Source organism: Cyanistes caeruleus, chromosome 4, assembly GCF_971803275.1.
Source record: "Cyanistes caeruleus chromosome 4, bCyaCae1.hap1.1, whole genome shotgun sequence".
Taxonomy (NCBI): Eukaryota; Metazoa; Chordata; class Aves; order Passeriformes; family Paridae; genus Cyanistes; species Cyanistes caeruleus.
In genome coordinates, this window is record NC_141704.1 from 28,779,320 (window position 1) to 28,796,982 (window position 17,663).

Sequence of the window (17,663 nt, forward strand, 5' to 3'; positions counted from 1 at the left end):
CACAGGTTGGACACAAAGGACTTTGGGACACCTGTGAATTAGATTCTAGGAGAGTGCTTTAGAGACTCCTAAAAGCTGCTAAACATGGTGACATTCAGAATAAAGTTGTAGTGTCATCAAGTTAATGGTCAAGATATTCTGTTAGAAGGTCTATAGATTGCATAGTTTTGAAGACTTTCCTTCAAAATTTTTAATATATTGGATGTTTTTGGCAGTTTGCTTCATTCCCTCATTTGGGTTAGCACATGGGTGAAAGCTCTTAGAAATAGCCCTTTTTCAGTCATGTTTATGGTGGCTGTGTCTTCCTAAGCTGAAGGAGCACATAGAGCTAAGAAATTCAGCTGTTTTTTTTGGCCCAAAAGTGCTGTAGATCAATTTCTGTTTCCAGCTTTGGTTTTCTATTGGCCATATTTGATCAGCACATTGTTACAAAGAATTAAACAATTTAACAACATTGGTTTCATAATATTCATTCTGGTATGAGCTTTACTTAAAAGCAAAGACACCCCACACTTCATAACACCCCAGCCTCAAAAGCCTGATAAAATCCCTGGGACAGCTTGGAAATAGGGTATATAAATGAAATCATCTCCAGGCACAATGATAATGAAGGGACTCCTTAGGGGAAAAAATGTAAACCATTGTTGTATAATTTATATTGTAAACAGCAAACCTCAGTCTTTTATACAGGTTGGGTTAACAATATTGAAAATTAGCTAGTTGCTTATTTCTCTATAGATATCTAAATGTCTGTAGGAATCTCTAAGGCAAGGTTCTATATTTTAGAATCTGAAAAATACTAATCTCAAGATAAATCTCAAATCTCAATTTGTGGTTTTTTTTGTTGTTTAATTATGGAATATGGCTGGAGGATTCCTTACTTTCAGGGGAAGCTGGCAAAAAACAGGCAAGAGTGCAAATGCTAAAACGTGGGCTGAGCTGCTTTTGTTCTCCTCTATGCATTATCTTACAGACACGGAGCAAAAATCGTTAAGAGGTTCTTCATTTTGCAAAGAAAAACACTGCTTTCTAAATAACCTTCAAGTAACTGCAGAAACAATATTTCTGCACCTTAGTGGTTAGGTGTGTCAGTAGTTCTTGAGAAGTTTTATAGTAATTCTTAATAAATAATATTGTTTCAGGGTCTGGATGTTTTGGAAATCATGAGAAATATTCATGTTTTTGTATCCCGCTACCTCTACAATCTGAATAATCAGGTAAGGTATATCCCACACTTTTCCTGACAATTGGCTCCAATTTGAAGGGATTGCAAAATGTAGAGTGGAGTATATGTAAGAAAAGCCCAGGCTGAACATGCATAGTGAGAGGCTGTGAAATAGTATCGATACTCTAGAAAAACATCTTGGGGGATGCTATGGCTTGGTCTCAGAGAATGTTGTGTAGCATATTTTGATCATATTATTCTAGTGGGATCACTGCATGTCAGTTTTCTGGTGAAGCTAGAAGGCAGCAAGGATAATTGGCAGCTGTATAAGAACATACTAAGTATGTGATTTTTGAGCTTGAGAAGTGTGTATCTGAAAATGGGTTATTGGAGAGATGAAGCAAAATGAATGAAGGGCTTCCTAAAAGGGAAGAAGTACATTTTCTCATAGCTTGTAATTCAGTAGTGGAACTCATTGGTGTGGTATATGAGAGGTCAGAAAGTGCAAACAGGTGCCAAAAGAGTTTAGACTATGTAATGTAGGATATAATCTCAAATATGGGAGTCTTGAGTGCAACATTTGCCTTATATTGCTGAATCACAGCTGTGTAGAAATCATAAGAATTTACCAGATAAAGTTCATTGTATCCATGCTGTATTTTCTTGGTTCTTTACCTAATCACCATAATCAGCTGCTCTCAGAAATAGGATATAGGCTGTTTATTTCAATAATTTATCACAGAACCAGTTTTTTGCAGTTTTGGGTAATTAACTTTATTTTTCCCTCCCTGCCTTCCAGATCTTCATTGAAAGAACAAGTAATAACAAACACTTGAACACCATCAACATCCGACACATCGCTAATTCAATTCGAACTCACGGAACGGGAATCATGAACACAACAGTGAGTATCTTTTGCACTGCTGCTGTTGGATTGTTTGTTTGTGGTTGTGCACAAAAACCTCCTCCTTGCATCTCATAATACTTTATTTGGTTATGCAGTTTTAATAATGCAGTAATAATGTTCTGTGTGAATTAATAAAACAAATCAATTCTTGACTGTGGCACAAATCAATATCACAATCTTTTGAGAGTGTTGTCACTTCCAGTTACATAAATGTTGAGGAAGAGATCTAAAACCACATCAAAGGAGAGATGGATGTTCTGATTGGACTGTTCTGGACAGTATACCCTGATTTTCTCCTTAATGACACTTAGCAGACAGATACTTTTGCTGCAGTTAAAGTAAATCTTGGAAAAATGCAGTGTCAATTTTTTAAAGTTCTTCTTGTACTTGTTATGTTTAAGAAATATCAATTTTTCAATTTGCAAAATAAAGGTACAGACCTCTGAACACTTGTTGGAAAAATGAATTCTTACTGCAAATCTTTTAATGATGTCTGAAGTGTAGCTAACCATTTTAACCAGCCAAAGGTATTTGCCTCTCTGCAAGGTAAATGCAAAGAGGTGCACTGTGTCTGCTCAGCAGGAATTTATCATTGGGATTCTCAAGGTTGGATACAGTGATAAAGGTATTTTCAGGTCAGTGCTTTCCAGTCTGCTGCTTAAGTTCCACCTTGTTGCTGTTTCCTTTTTTCTGTTCTGGCTCTACCAACAAAAAAAAAAAAAAAAAAAAAAAAAAAAGAAAAAAAAAAAGAGAGAAGGAACTTGCTGAAATATTAAATCCACTCTCAAGTCATTATTTTAGAAGTAGAAATTACTAAAAATAAAGTTATAATGATTTCTTGCACTTTTCTTCTGAGAGTAGGTAGTGTCTCAAAAATGCTGTTACGTTATTTTTTGGTGATGTAGATTTATTCACTTCTGATTGTGAGTTATTTTTGCATATGAGAAGTATTGAGGTATGTAGGGTAGAAGGTTCTGCCCTATGAGAAAGTATTTCAGAAAACTTTTAGGAAGTGAAAAAGTTGTGTCAGAAGGTTATGGAGATTCTACAGACTGAGGAAGTTGATCATGTCTGCCTGTTTCAACTTGATATTTGTATTGTTTCAAAAGGACAGTTACAGGATATTCCAGATAAACTAATGGCTGCGTAGGGCAGGTGATCACCTGAAATACTGACCTTGTCCTGTGGTCCCTCTGCCTCTCCTGGAATAGAGTAGGCCATCCAGGAGAATGTTTTTTATTTTTCCTTATTCTTTTAAAACAGTAAAATTAAAGTAAGTTGAGAACTTGCATTAGAAGTTACTCAGGCATGTGCTGAGAACAGGGTGTTAGATGCCTTTGTTACTTCACTAACTTTCTTGATTTGACTGGGCTTTTTTCTTTTTGCCTTCTAGGTAAATTTCACTTACCAGTTCTTGAGGAAAAAGTTTTACATTTTTAGCCAGTTCATGTATGATGAACATATCAAATCCAGACTTATCAAAGACATCAGATTCTTCAGGGAAGTCAAGGATCAGAATGATCACAAGGTATAGTAGCTTTTGAAGGCTCAGGAGTAATTTGCTAAAAGGAGTGCTACTTTCATGTGACTGAAGGTGCACCAAACCATAACACTACTATTATTTAAATGTGTATCTCCAGACAAAGGGACAGCTTTTGTCCTGGAAAAATGCAGTGTTACCAATGTCTGTATTCAGGAGGGCTTTGCTCCATTCTGTCTGCTCTGTAAATATGGAGTTGGCTAAAACCATTCTCTCAGTGACCTAAGGATGACTTGATGGAGTTGTAGTCTATTGGAGGTTCTAAACTTCTTGTTCAACTCATGCATAACAGTTCTCAGTTTTGAATAATAAGTTTACTTGAATGGAATCCAAAATTATGTGATCATGTAGCACTCATTCCAGTATGTCAGAATTTGGGAATGAGGGTCTGGTTTTCCATGCTAGAAAACTCTCTCAAAAATTGGAGAGACAATATATTTAGAAAAATAGACTGCTAGCTTCTTTGCATATCAAGTGCTTATCTCTTAAAAGAATTCTTTTTTTTTTTCACAAGAAAACTCTTTCACTTCTCAACTTGCAAAAGTGACTTAGTAAAATGACTCGTGTGAGCCAATACAGACAAGCAGGTATATAATTTATAAAAAAATAAAGCTGTAAATGTGGTGTAAAACTAAATTACATTACTAAATTACAAAACTAAATGGAATTTTATTGATGTGGTGAAAAGTTTTTTTTTCTAAGAGTAGGTAATTATTACAAATATATTTTTTTTTTCTAGTATCCCTTTGAAAGAGCAGATAAATTCAACCGTGGCATCAGAAAACTTGGAATAACCCCGGATGGCCAGAGCTATCTTGACCAGTTCAGACAACTCATAAGTCAAATTGGTATGAAATGCTATCTAACATGTTATAAATGAAATTAAATGGAAGACATCTTCATCACCTAGTAGCTGACCTTTTAGCTCAGGCTAAAGCTAGGTTTAATTCCAGTCAGATGGAAAGTAGTTCACTTGCAGCCCATGCTAAGTACATGCTCTCAACTAATTACATAGAAATGGCCTTTGCATGTCTTAATCTAAAATGCAGTTATAGCTTGCATAGATTCCTGTTCCCTTTTCAGTTCTTCTCTTTGTCATGGAACTGACTTTAATCCACACTGAGTGTATTTCCTAGTGCTAAGTTCATGTATTTCAAAAATTTGCCATATATCCAGCTGAAGTATCCTGAGCAATGCATGATGTGACAATGATATTTTCAGCCACTGATGCTGTAAATGTGCAGAACTGATCTGAACTTACAAGTGTTTAATGTGCCCACTGGAGTGAATTTGTACGAAAGTGAACAAAACCTCTGTTGATGATGCCTTTTTGTTTTATTTCTCTACATAGACTTTTAATAGCAGGGTTCAATTTGACTTTTATGACTTGGCTTTCAGAGCCAAGTTCTGTGCCAGAACTACATGGCAACTTCAATTTATGTTTCAGAGCCTATAGGAGCTATAAAGAGTGTGTGTGTGTGTAATTACAAATTGCTTCCTTGTGTTTTCTTGTTTTTAAAGGCAATGCTATGGGTTATGTACGAATGATAAGATCTGGGGGACTTCACTGCTGCAGTAGTGCCATTAGGTATTTCCACAAATATTTCATTTTTCTCTTTGCTCCTTCTCTTCTCCTTGCTCTCTATTCTTTCTGGTATTCCCTATGCCCTTTCCTATTCCCCATAGATTTTGAAAAGCATCACTTATATGCTTTCATTTAAGTGGAATTATTGAAGATAGTGCTAGGATTCAGCACTGTACAATCATGGACATAAATCACTAAAAATAAAATATATTCTATGGAAAAACATGGCAAAAGAGTGAATAGAAATACACATTAGTAAGGCATATAGTCCATTAAGCCAGCAATTTGTCATGTTAAACAATTTTGAGGGTGCATTAAGGAAAAACAATACAAACCTTGAGGAATTTGGAAAGCACATTCCTTTCGTACTTCTTTCTGTATAGATTTTGTCTATGTTTATGAAAGGTCATTAAAACGTAGTAACTTATACATAATAAGAAATAGTTGGTTTTCTTGCAAATAATGGTAAACTTAGAGTTACTAAGAGTATCAAGCTGCTAGAGAGAGGAGATGATAGCTCAGTAAAAACAGAAGTACAAATAATGATGTGTATGTGTTTAGAAATGAGGTTAATAATGCCTGGATGAGAATGTATGACAGATATGACATAATTTGAACTAAGTAGTTCAAGCCCAGAAGATTAAATTAAATAAATTATAAATTAGTGTAGATACTTCAATGAACACAGACAGTTGAGCATAATCCTAACAAGTAGTAAGTTTTCAGGTTTGTTCCTGATCTGGAAGATATCGTTAACTTTGAAGAGCTGGTGAAAGAAGAAGGACTCTCAGAAGAAACACAAAAAGCAGCAAGGTACAGTAACACTGTAACCAAAAGTCACACTTTTGAGGTCTGGGACAAGGGTGGATGAGAGAATTGTCATTTTATGTTTATAAATGGAGCTATTAGTTATTGTGTTGTATATGTATTGTACATGTATTAAAAGTTCTGCCTTTATGCAAAAATATTTGTTTCAAAACAAAGCAAATAGAAGCAGTTGTTTTGAAAATGTGAAGCAGCATTGATAGTAATAGACATAGAACCTGATTTCTTGAAGAAATCCTTTTCTAAAAGCTAACAAGCTTTCCTCGTTGTGTGCCTGAGCTCTACTTGTAATATTTTCAGGGTCTTAGATAAAAAAGATGCAAGTATTCTATTCATAGACTGTTTTTTTGAGATCAGTTAAATCAAGAAACACTGTTCAAATGGGCTGTAGAGGGAGGATACTCTCCCAAATCGTGGATTGTGTATAGGCAGAGGGCAAAGAGAGGGTTGTTATCCCACAAGATGGGTAAGCAAAGGGATTTTCAGCAGAAGCAGGAAGCTCATTGCTCATCCTTTGCAGGCAGCTGGACTCTGTGCTCAGTGACCTGACCCGGAACTTTGCAGAAGGAACAGAGTACTTCAAAATGCTGGTGGATGTGTTTGCTCCCGAATTCCGCAGCCCAAAGAACATGCATTTGCGGAACTTCTACATCATTGTCCCCCCGCTGGTGAGTGTTTGCATTGCAGCGGGCTCTTGTCAGAGCAGGGTTGTGTTTAAATGTTTTGTACTAGACTGTAGTAGCATATATGACAATACCTTGTGACATTTGTGAGTCTTTGTGATCCCAAGACAACCTTTCATTCTTTCAGACCCTCAATTTTGTAGAGCATTCAATGAATTGCAAAGAGAAGTTGAATAAGAAGAACAAAAGTGGAGCAGCTTTCACTGATGATGGGTTTGCCATGGGTAAGTTTCAGCACCCTCATTAGCCTTTGGGTAAGCCAACATAATGGACATTTGCAGAAAAGATTTTTTTTATACTTTGTCTGTTCCCATAATTAAAAATTCCGTAATTTATTTGGATATGTCTTTGCTTCAAATGGATTTGAGGGTTATGGTTGTGTTCAGAATTTCCTAAACATGGAATAGCTGTGTATGGGAGCAGACAGTTTTAACATATATTGGTGCTTCCAAATTTCTTTCCAAGTTTGTGGTTCTCATCCAGATGAGAAGGAATGCAAGTATTTCGAGAATTGATGTTTTAATATAAGCTTGTTCTTTATTGTGATTTTTCCTGATAGATTAATTGTAAGTTAATAACAATTAAAACTATATTTGCATGGAACTATCATTAGGCTCATCCATTAAAGACATTCACAAAATATTTTGCAAATTGCATGTTGACTTTAGTACATGGTTTGTTAATGACTAGGTGTGGCTTACATTCTGAAGCTTTTGGATCAGTACCAGGAGTTTGATTCTCTGCACTGGTTCCAGTCTGTTAGAGAGAAGTATGTGAAGGAAATAAGAGGAGTAACTAAGCAACAGAAAGTGCAGTCCACTAATCAAGATGAAAAACTACTACAGACTATGAACCTTACCCACAAGCGACTGGAATTTTGTTTACAGGTACAGCATGGGCCTGGTTATGTGTTCTGGTAACAATTTCTGTTAGTATTATGTTATTTCTGTATTGAGTTCAGCACTTACTCATCACAAATCATGTACCTGTGTTGTGATGGAGCTCACTGAGAGAAAGATCCAGAGGATTGTCTACAGCAACAGTGCAGAAAGAGCATAAAGACTTAAGGTGTATGACCTGAAGGGAATGCCGTTGGTTTTTGTGACATCTGAAGACCTGGTTCATTGGAATTCTTTGTCCCATGGAGTTTGAAATCTAATGCAACTATGGAGTTTGAAATCTAATGCAACTAAATGCTTTAACAGGAGAGACTATCTTTTGGTTCAACTTCTTATAACAAAGATTGCACATAATGCTGTGAACCCTCAGAGTTGCCTGTGTGTTAATTCTGAGCTGTTTAATTGAATGATGCATTAGCTATCAAATAAAGGAAAGGTGCATTTGAATTTGGAAGCGCAGCATCTCAGGTTTTATCTGTGTTATGGTACTTTCTCTGTCTTGATTGGAGAAGCCTATCCACAAATCTGTCAATGGCTACTTTTACAGCCCATGATTACATTCTGTAATGTCTTGTTGGAATAGATAAGGCCTGGTATGCCCTCATGGTTCCCAGGAGTATGCGCTGTGTTTGGTCCTCTGTGTTAAAAAAACACATCACTGAACCTTGTTCAGACACTGATGAAGATTGTAGTTTAAATTACTGGTTTGCTTGATTTTCCATAGGCAAATTGCTCTAAGTTCTCACTGCTGCTACAAGCCTCATTTTCAGCCTCAGTAGATCAGTGACAAATTTATTGCAGTAATGCTGCTTTGCTGAAGTTGCCCTTTAGTGGAATTTGACATTTTCTTTGTAAAATGCATGTGAATAAGGTATGAAAGGAAGAAAATTTTCAAAAGCATTGAAGTGATTTAGATACTGAATTCTAGGTGCCTAAGATGCTCATGAAAAGTCCCATTGATATTTGTTTACAAATTTGTGATACACTGATGCTCTTCTTTATCTTTTCCCTTAGGAATTTGAACTCCTTTATTTCTCACTAAGTAGTGCAAGAATTTTTTTCAGAGCAGATAAAACTGCAGCAGAAGAAAGTCAGGAAAAGAAAGAAAAAGAAGGTGAGTGAATCTTATATGTAGAATATTTTAGCTAATGAGACTGTGTGCCTTAATAGAGTTTCTTTTTCAAAGACGCTTTCTTGCATATAGGTTGATTGAGTATTCCAGAGAGAGGTTTATGTGATATGGGTGATTAAAACTCAGCAAGAACAGCTCAAGAACTCCTTCTTTGGAATAGGTAAATTTCAACCTGGGCTTCTGGGGTGTGGAGAAAAAAAACAACCCCATAGAAGACCCAATTGGCAAAAAAAGCCTGGGACAGGGAGAATTGCATACTTGCAGTAATATTAAATTCAGTAACTTCAGCATCATACTAACCTCTTCAATTACCAGTGCTGACTGGTGGTGTTAAATAAAGTTTCACCTGTTGTACCAGCTGGTTTTCAACTTATATAGCAGATGATGCAGTTAGTGTAGATATTCAGATGTTTATGATATGCTTGGTCTCCCACTGAATTTTGTATTCAAAGGGTAAGATCTTAATTTGTGGTGTGTCTCTTGACTAGGTAATATTATGGTGTTTTGCATTTCTATTCCTGGTTGTGTATTCTCCCTCATGAATGCTGAAAGATTCTCTTGAGAAAATTCTTTCCAAAGAAATGAGAGCGCACCTAAGGATCAAGATATAGAAATGCAGTTTGGTCACAAGTTACTTAGAAATTCAGGGAACATTATATTAAAAACTGAATTGGAAATAATTCCCCACTGTAGTTCTGACAAAGCCACAAGTAACCTGTGAAATTATAGTCACTAGAGAAAAAGATCAGTTTTCTTATGTGCTAGAAAAACAGTTTGTAAAGAAAAACTCTTTTAGCATGAATTTACATTTGATCGTATTCAGTGAAGTTGCTCAGATAAATATTCTGTGCCAGAAAAAAAAAAAAAGAAATAAATCTGAAGAACTCCAAGCAGTGTGGGAAGAATAGACCTGCTGCTCTGGTGTCTGTAGAAGACCATTTTGGAGACCATCAGCTAATTATATTTTAGGTTAAATATTCTCTGTTGTGGTACCTGTTCGGTTCCCCAGGCAATGTGTTATGCCGTGGGAAAAGCTGGAAATGCATACCAGAGTGGAAGGTTTTGAACATGGTAATATCTATGTCCTCTACCATGATATTTGGACTTGGACTCTGAAAAATGTATGGGCATTGTATATGTAATTTTGAGACAAGTACTGCTGGTTGAAGAACCTTTCACCCCAAATATGAATTTCTTCATAGGGCCAGGACTTCTTGTGCTGCAATGTCATGTTGCATATGCTGATCATGAAATACTGCATGAGATGTTGCTGTGACATGGTATATATATGCTAGGATTTGAGGAGTTTTGCTTTGAAGTGTTAAACATGATCTATGCCTTTATTTTTTATTTTCTTAGACGAATCTGGTAAAGCAAGCAATGGAGATCTTTCCAACTCTACGCCTGCAGAGCCTGTTGTGAAATGACATGGCTGGTATGGGTGATGATTACTTACTCAAATAACTCATGTCCTTGTCTTCATCAGTAACACTGTAGGAGTTAAAGCTCTAGATTTGATTTACTTGCTCTGTTAAATCCAAGAGAAAATGTACAGTAGTATACTAGCATCCACTGAAGCTAGGTCTGTGTTTGTCTGTATTTCCTGTAGAAACTCCTATTTTTCAGGAGTTTGCATTATTTACAGCACTTTCTTTAGATTGAAAATAATTTAATAAAATGTTGACCTTGGAGGTAGTTATTTTAAAGTACAGATACGCAGATAAAAAAATCCTTATCAATTTCTAGATGCATTCTCGCATCTCTGTCATAGCATTTAAAAAAATCCAAACTCATAGGCTGTTGGCCCAAGATTTGAACTGGCATCTCTTCAACCAGAAAAAAAACCTTGAATCTAGATATTGGGTCTATCTGTTGTCCAAAAAATGAGATATGTCATTGTGCAGTCCTGTTGCATTTAATGCAGTCACAGATTACACTGTGGGTGTATCTGTGTATGTTGTGAATATATGTGAGATCTATTACACAAAATGGAAGTGCTTATTACTGTTTAATTCCAAATCCCCTTGTTATTATTATAGACAGCATTTGTACTGTGGGAGCTTAGGATCCCATCAAATATTTTTTTTCCCCTCATTTTTCCCCCTTATCAAAGAATGGGAAAACAAGAAAAGTGAACATAACAAATTACTTCTCATTTCATACTGAAGGTCTGATTTGCATCCACAGAAGTAAGGAAATCCAGAGCCGAGACAGAACCACAATCAGCTCTTCCTTTTATGACCAGACACTGTGATGGGTGTCTGTAACTATTAAGTGATCTTACAGTTCATGAATATGTTGTGCCTAATTGCAAGTTTCAGCCTCAATTCTGTATTTCCTAGCCTTTGTAGGTCTGTTGTACCGTGTGTTGTTCATACAGTCTTACATGCCTGATTATTAACAATAATTGCACTGCAGGCTCAGAAGCTGCTGAACACTGTGAGAACTCTGTATAACATATGTCCATGCCTGCAAGTAGAGGTTCTAGAGTGTGCAGGAGTTATTCGGATTCCTAACTTAAGTAGCTAGACTTAGCTTAAAAGAAAACACCACTTCTATTAAAATATACAGGTGTGTTTTAATCTCCCAGAACATAACACCCTTCTAGTTCTTACCAACCAGAATAAACTATTCTGGTCAGTCCAGCTGAGAGAATTACCCTTGGGGTTTTTTTTTTGGCACTCTTAAACTCTCTTTTTAGACCAAACTTGCTTTAATACGTGTTTTAGTGGTTCAGGATTGTTCCACCCACTCTCGGGTCATTGGTTAAAACAATTCCTGATGTATTTTTGATTCACCCTTTCCTGCCAGTCACTTCAGCATTCAGACAGCAAGGATGAATGTTTTGTCGCAACTGGAAAGACCAGACTGATACGAACGTTCCATTTGTTGGTTCTGAGAACATGACACACAAGCTTCATGGACTGTTAAAATCAGCTGGGCTCATTAAAGTTTTTATTTTTAATTCATTATAACTGCCCTAAAGAATGCTGCATTACTTGATTTATATTTTTGCTTTTTTACTTTGATACAGGTTTATGTTTTTGGTTTTTTTTTGATTTGTGTACACTTTTTTTGACCAAACTGTGCCCGCACTGAATGCTCAGTAGCACTGCCAAGATCAGCATTCTTGCTGCTGCTTCCCATCCTGCTGCAGTTGCTGTGCCCATCCTTCCACATTCCCATCTCTGCTGAAGTCACCTAAGTTCGTGGAGTGGAATGGCCAAGTGCTGCGTTTCCTCCTTTCACAGCAACGGCAGAATCACCCCATAGATGGTGTTCCTTTCCCCAGGATGGCCTTGCTAGGGAGCCGTGTATGGTCAAGACACAGCCCACACTCTAGTCTGCACTTGTATTTTCCCTTCTACATCTTTTTTTTTTTTTCTTTTGGAAAGACATTATCTTGCTATGGTAAGACTTTGCAGTTGAACATAACGTGAACTGAGCGCTGTCTTCATGTACGGTGGTTAACAAATTCACGTGGTTCTGGTGATGGAAATTCTAGAGGAAAGACATAGCCTATTTTTATAGACACGTGTTTAATCTGGGAGAACTGAATGTATACTCTATGTGGCAAAAATATATACATACACAAATATGTACAGTGATAATAGAGCTATTCTTCCTAATACAGGACTGTAGTCTGTATTTCCTTCTTTCTCTTTGTCATGTAGCAGCATAGACATGCAGAAAGATTTTTCTTACCTGAAATCCAAGGTGGGCCCTGGGTTTGGATGTCACACGTGACACTGAGTTGAATTAAATCCTTTTTTCTCCCCACAAGGATATGGAAGGGGGGCAAAATTCATGCTGTGGTGCTACTACTCTTTCTGTTGCTTTTGGCCTCCTGTTGCAATTACGGGAACTAAATGGACCCTGACTGGTTGTCTGGAGATGAAGACAATGGAGCTAAAACAAAAAGTCCTCTTAACTAAACCAGATGTGCTCACTCAGAAATGCCCAGGAGTGATAGACATGAGGATGATGAATTTAGGTTTTTTTTCTTCAGGACAGGGTTAGAAAGGCCAGGCTCTCACCCCCAGCAGGCAGCTGCCACCACTGCCCTCAGGTGTTCAGCCTTGTGCCAAGGCTGCTGGAAGTGGCAGCAGCTGCTCTCCCAGGGGTTGTGGCCACACAGCTCCCTGTCAGCCCTGCCACCAAGGGTTTGCATGGCCCCAGCAGCACCCACCTGCTGCAAACTCCTGGTGATGAAAGGGCACATTCTGCAAGTCCTAATGCAGCCTGGAACCAGAAGGAAATTTGAGTTGCATCAGACGTCCATCAACAGCTGTTTTCAGCTTCTCAGGTACAAAGGACCAAATGTAATACTTAATGTTTCCTAACTCATTGTACAAAAGGGTATTTTGTTACTCCAGTCTCTTTGGTTTGTGAGTAGAGAACATTATGTACATAAAACTGTGTTAATAAATGCAATTTTGAGAACCTCATTCCCAGTGTTTTCAGTAACACCCGTTCAGTGTTAATTTTTTTAATAAGAATGCTTCATCTTTTATTTATGAAGAAGTTTTTGTGTCAGTTACTAACAGTTTTCTTCCATGGTACTTTTAAAAATTCAATAACCAGTTAAATAACATTTATTACACATCAAACACTTCCAGGCTGGGGTCTTTCAGATACTGTTGCAGATTCTGCTTCTGGAAAATCTAGTCTCTGGGTGACTGAGAAGAGTTAGGTACCTGATCCTGATTAATATAAACTGTGCTACAAGTTACACCTCCCCCCCCTCCCCCAACAGCTCTTTATTTTGTCTGTTTTGTTTCTTCTTGCAAAGTAATGTTGCTGATGTTTGCAGGACAGAAAAGAAATGTAAACTTACTAGCCAAATCTTTCTAGTGTCTAATCTCAGGAAGGTACTATGAGACTTGTCAATACACTGTAGACTTGTAATCTAACATTTTATTGCTCAGTTTCTTAAAACCAAAGGTTGCTGGTAGACTCAGCTGTCGCATGTCACCACAATGTTAAAAATACAAAGAATTCTTACTATAAAAGTACTTATTTGTCCTACTGTTACCATCTCTGGCAAGAAACCTAACCATAGAAAAAACTGCACACAGCTAACATGCCACATTCGTTGCCTACTTCTGAGGTTTGCATATCAGTGGTATTTAGGATAATAAATCAAGGAGGTACATTTTGCCCGTTATTTAATTACAGAACGTGAGAGTGTGGTCCCATGGAAGGTAAGAGCAGGCACTTAGATTTGTTTTGTAAGCTTATTCTAGATGCAATATAAAAATAGATTATATTAATAGGAAATATTTAGTGTTTAACAAATTGCTTTGTAAATATGCTAACACAAAAGCTAAATCTCATTATACATAAACTAGACTAAAAGTAACTTCATCTGAAATAAAGTAGATAGTGCATTTTTAACCTTCATTCAGATGCACATAATGCAAACTATGAAAATTGACTATGGTAGGAAATTTGAAGCCTGATATTTGTTAGCGGAGCTGGCAGCTCACGCGAATTTCAGTGGAATGAGAGGCTGCTGGCCCTATAAATGTAAGAAATGCCATTAACCCTCGGTGGCTGACAGCTGTGCTCTCCTGCCCACCAGCAGCACGGGGCTCCCCTCGGGATTGTCAGCTCTGCAGACACAGCTCCACCCTACACATTCCCAAACGCAAAATGCCTCGAGGGCACAGTCAGTCCTGCTGTGCTTGGGCTGTTAATCCAAAGGGACTCCGCTGCAAAGACACCACTGCTCTCCAGCAGGAAAGGGCAGCTGGCCTCAGGTGTGTGCAGGTGACCGAAAACCAGAGATTCTTGCAAGAAGACTCCCTGCTTATGCTGCTCCCACAGGCTGCAGGAAGTGACAGGAGCTGCTTATGCTTCTGATTCCTCCCCTCCTTCATGCATGGTTCCATCCTCTTCTGACACATCATTCAGAAGTATGAACTTCCCATCACTTGTTAATGGCACAGATTTCATTAGCTGAGCTAATGCTTCTGGATCCTAAAGAAAAAGAAGAGAGGTCAGCAAGCTGCCCAGTACTTCTTGCTAAGCTTTTGCAACTTTGTTTTTTTTAACAAGCTTTACTCTAAAGATTTGAAACATAAATAGTACCGTTTTGGTTATCTAAAGACAACCCTTGGGTGTTTAAGAAGAAAAAAAAAGTAATTAATTTTGAGCCTTTATTCTGCTGTTCTTCAGTTATTGAAAACCCAGGAAAAAAGTAACTGCCTCAAGAATTTATTAAACACATGCTTAGTGGTTGTGACTAAAAGCTTATTCCCCATCTTGTTCTGAAATCTTAGCAGCAAAAATATACAGCAAATAATAATGTCACATCTGTACTGATAAAATGTATTTACAAGGAACCTGGTAACAACCATTCATTTAAAGTGGAAAAACACTGTGATTTTCATCCCTAGGTGAGGAAAAAAAGATCTAAGTTTCTAAAAGTGAAACAGCAGTGTTTGTGATTTATACATCAGTCCAAAGAGCTAGTTTGTTTTGGGTTTTTTTTGAAAATTTTGCTCATAACTTTCAGACATGAACATTTGGATTTATGTAATTTTGAATTTGGATTGGGGTGGCACATTTTATCTCAAACTGTGTTACTGAGAAATCAAACAATATCTGCAAAACTTTGTCCTTAGGAGGGGTAGCAGTTTGTTTTTCTTGTGCACACCAGAGGTACCTGGACAGTGCAGCCAAAAAGCAGAATGTGATATATCATACAGATGTGGGGAATTAAACAAACTTACCCTCTGTGCCTCAATAATTTCTTTTCCCAAGCTAATGGCATAGCAAATCTACAAAGAAGAAATAAATGTAAAGTTCTGTTCAGTTGTGGTTTGGTTTTTTAATTAAGAGTAAATCACACAAATGTCAGTGCAAACTTAGTCTTAAAACCAGGTCTAAAAGCAGAGGTGGAATACCAATTTGCTATGCTAAATAAAGAACACTATCTTGGGTTCAGCTTCAAAGCTCACAGAGGCTGGTAATCTTTGCACTCAGCTTGGTTAGATTTAGTCACCACACTTTATTCCCACACCTGGGGGAGTGTCTGTAGGGACAAAAGTTCTGCATCTCACTCCTTATTTCTGTTACAGCAGGCAGCAAACAGCCAGTGGTGTTAGCACATACGGCTTCACAGCTGTACATGTCTCAACATACCTGACATTCCTTTTGTTAGTGGTGCTGCTGGACAGCACTTTCCCATCTCTCTTAATGCTAGGATTAGCAATCCCATTCTTTCCTCCTTATACATGCTGCTGCATTATCTGTTCATTTGGTCCTTTTTAGACATAAGCCAGTAAAGGCTTGCATGTTAACACAGGCTTTCTTGGCCAGAAGTTGAGCTGCTCTTGTTTCTATAGCACTGTTTCCCAGATGTGTAAGCCAAGAAGCCACAGACCTCTTTTCTAAATGAAAAATTGTATTAAAGGTTATGCAAACCTTTTCCCCTTCTGTGTTGCTCTCAAAAACATATGCGCTCATGGAGTCTTCTCCCAGAGTCTCACTGAGGTGGATCACAAAGCCAATCAGTCTCCTGTTCTCCTGATGGGCAGCAAACTGTGTCACAGTGGTGAGTTCAAACTGGAAAAGAAATAGTTTATTTGTTTTAATCAGCTCAAGTTAGTGGGCTAGCTCAGGTTCATGTGACTGAGTAGTCACTGCTGTGATAGAAAAAGTTACTTACACTTGCTCGTGTAACTTGGGTTTGAGGATCTATTAACCTGCAATTAGTAGGGAAAAAAAGAAAATTTTTTTAAAGTGATTCCTGATAATTTCAAGGGCATTTATAATAGAAAGGCAGTAACTCCAGCAGTTTTACAGAGGAGGAAACATGCACAGAATGAGGTGCTTGAGCTGTGATGGCAAGGTTCAAATCTAGGCCTTGACTCAGCTCCCTGACCGGCACAGGTCAGAGCACCTTTCTGAGTCACCCAGAAAGCATCCTGAGTGCCTGGGCTAACACAATGTGGAGGGACATAAACACACCCCAGCTAAAGGGAATGTCTGATACCGGCATATTCTACAGTGACACTACTGTTAAAGGACATTGTTAGGAAAGAGAATCTTCCAATCCATTGTTTTGCATCTTTTTTTGTACCTTTGACAAAAAGGCCCTCTGCATCCCTTAGATTTTGATAGGACATTCCTACAATTTGGTCTGGAGGATCATTTCTAGGTACTCCAGAATAAGAAAAGAGATATTTCTTTCTAGGTAAAGTGACTCTTGGGATCTGGCTTCCTCAAAGGGTGTGTCTCAGAAAAACAAAACCAATGATACATAATTAGCCACATGAATGAATGCATGAAGAGAACAGAATTTTGACAAGTTAATGCTTTTACAGTACCTCAGGTTCTTGCTGGTGACCATGAGGTGGGATTCAGTCATGCGGAAGATGTTGTGAATGGCCCGAGCGGCCAACACTTGTCTCATGGCTTCATAAATCACCTCGCACGTCTCATCGGACTGAACAGCCATGGACCCTAAAAACCGAACCACGAACATCTGCTGCAGCAGGGAATCTGCAAGAGAAAAGCCGTGACTTCCTTCACTGTGCTACTTCAATTTTCCAGTAGCTCAAACTATCAATGGAATTATTTTATTCACTTTGGAAATTCAACAGTAAGCCTGTGGTTGGTGACCGTCATGAGTGGTGGCTTTCTGCCATGAGTCACACAGTGCCCTGACCCAGTTTCAAACTGTGAACAGGCAGCAGTGTGGAGGTGGGGAAGAAAATTACTGCAGTTGCCTGGAAGCTTTAAAAGTGTGACTGGTCCTTTATGCTTCATTTGATAAGAGAATAAAATTCCCTTGCCTGTTTTGCTATCGGATGCACATAAACTGTGATGAATTTAGTACTGTGCACAAGCCTTGGCTTCCATTAAGCCTTGTACGTGCTTCCCTTTCTTCTGTGTCCTTCTGACCTTCCATGCAGCTA

At 37.9% G+C, this 17,663-nt stretch overlaps 2 protein-coding genes across 15 annotated transcripts in view; one reads left to right on the top strand and one right to left on the bottom strand.

Annotated features, from left to right (window-relative positions):
* WASHC4 (WASH complex subunit 4) overlaps positions 1-17,663 on the top strand; it is a 54,155-nt gene that overhangs the window by 26,043 nt on the left and 10,449 nt on the right. For 4 of the 13 annotated variants that reach the window (XM_086887176.1, XM_086887181.1, XM_023936533.2 and 1 more), the window contains 11 exons: positions 1,143-1,217; positions 1,965-2,069; positions 3,466-3,600; positions 4,352-4,460; positions 5,134-5,200; positions 5,924-6,010; positions 6,543-6,690; positions 6,833-6,929; positions 7,396-7,592; positions 8,619-8,718; positions 10,096-13,184. In XM_086887176.1, coding sequence (XP_086743302.1) covers positions 1,143-1,217; positions 1,965-2,069; positions 3,466-3,600; positions 4,352-4,460; positions 5,134-5,200; positions 5,924-6,010; positions 6,543-6,690; positions 6,833-6,929; positions 7,396-7,592; positions 8,619-8,718; positions 10,096-10,163 — 1,188 coding nt within the window. In that variant the 3' untranslated portion in view covers positions 10,164-13,184. Of the gene's footprint in view, positions 1-1,142; positions 1,218-1,964; positions 2,070-3,465; positions 3,601-4,351; positions 4,461-5,133; positions 5,201-5,923; positions 6,011-6,542; positions 6,691-6,832; positions 6,930-7,395; positions 7,593-8,618; positions 8,719-10,095; positions 13,185-17,663 lie in introns of those variants that run through there. The other 9 variants (XM_086887177.1, XM_086887183.1, XM_023936543.2 and 6 more) reach the window with 5 other exon arrangements.
* The window catches only part of APPL2 (adaptor protein, phosphotyrosine interacting with PH domain and leucine zipper 2), a 33,344-nt gene continuing 28,901 nt past the window's right edge, over positions 13,221-17,663 (bottom strand). For both annotated transcript variants that reach the window (XM_086887189.1, XM_086887188.1), the window contains exons 17-21: positions 17,073-17,247; positions 16,412-16,448; positions 16,168-16,308; positions 15,474-15,521; positions 13,221-14,718 (exon numbers count right to left, since the gene is read on the bottom strand). In XM_086887189.1, coding sequence (XP_086743315.1) covers positions 14,590-14,718; positions 15,474-15,521; positions 16,168-16,308; positions 16,412-16,448; positions 17,073-17,247 — 530 coding nt within the window. In that variant the 3' untranslated portion in view covers positions 13,221-14,589. The remainder of the gene's footprint in view (positions 14,719-15,473; positions 15,522-16,167; positions 16,309-16,411; positions 16,449-17,072; positions 17,248-17,663) is intronic.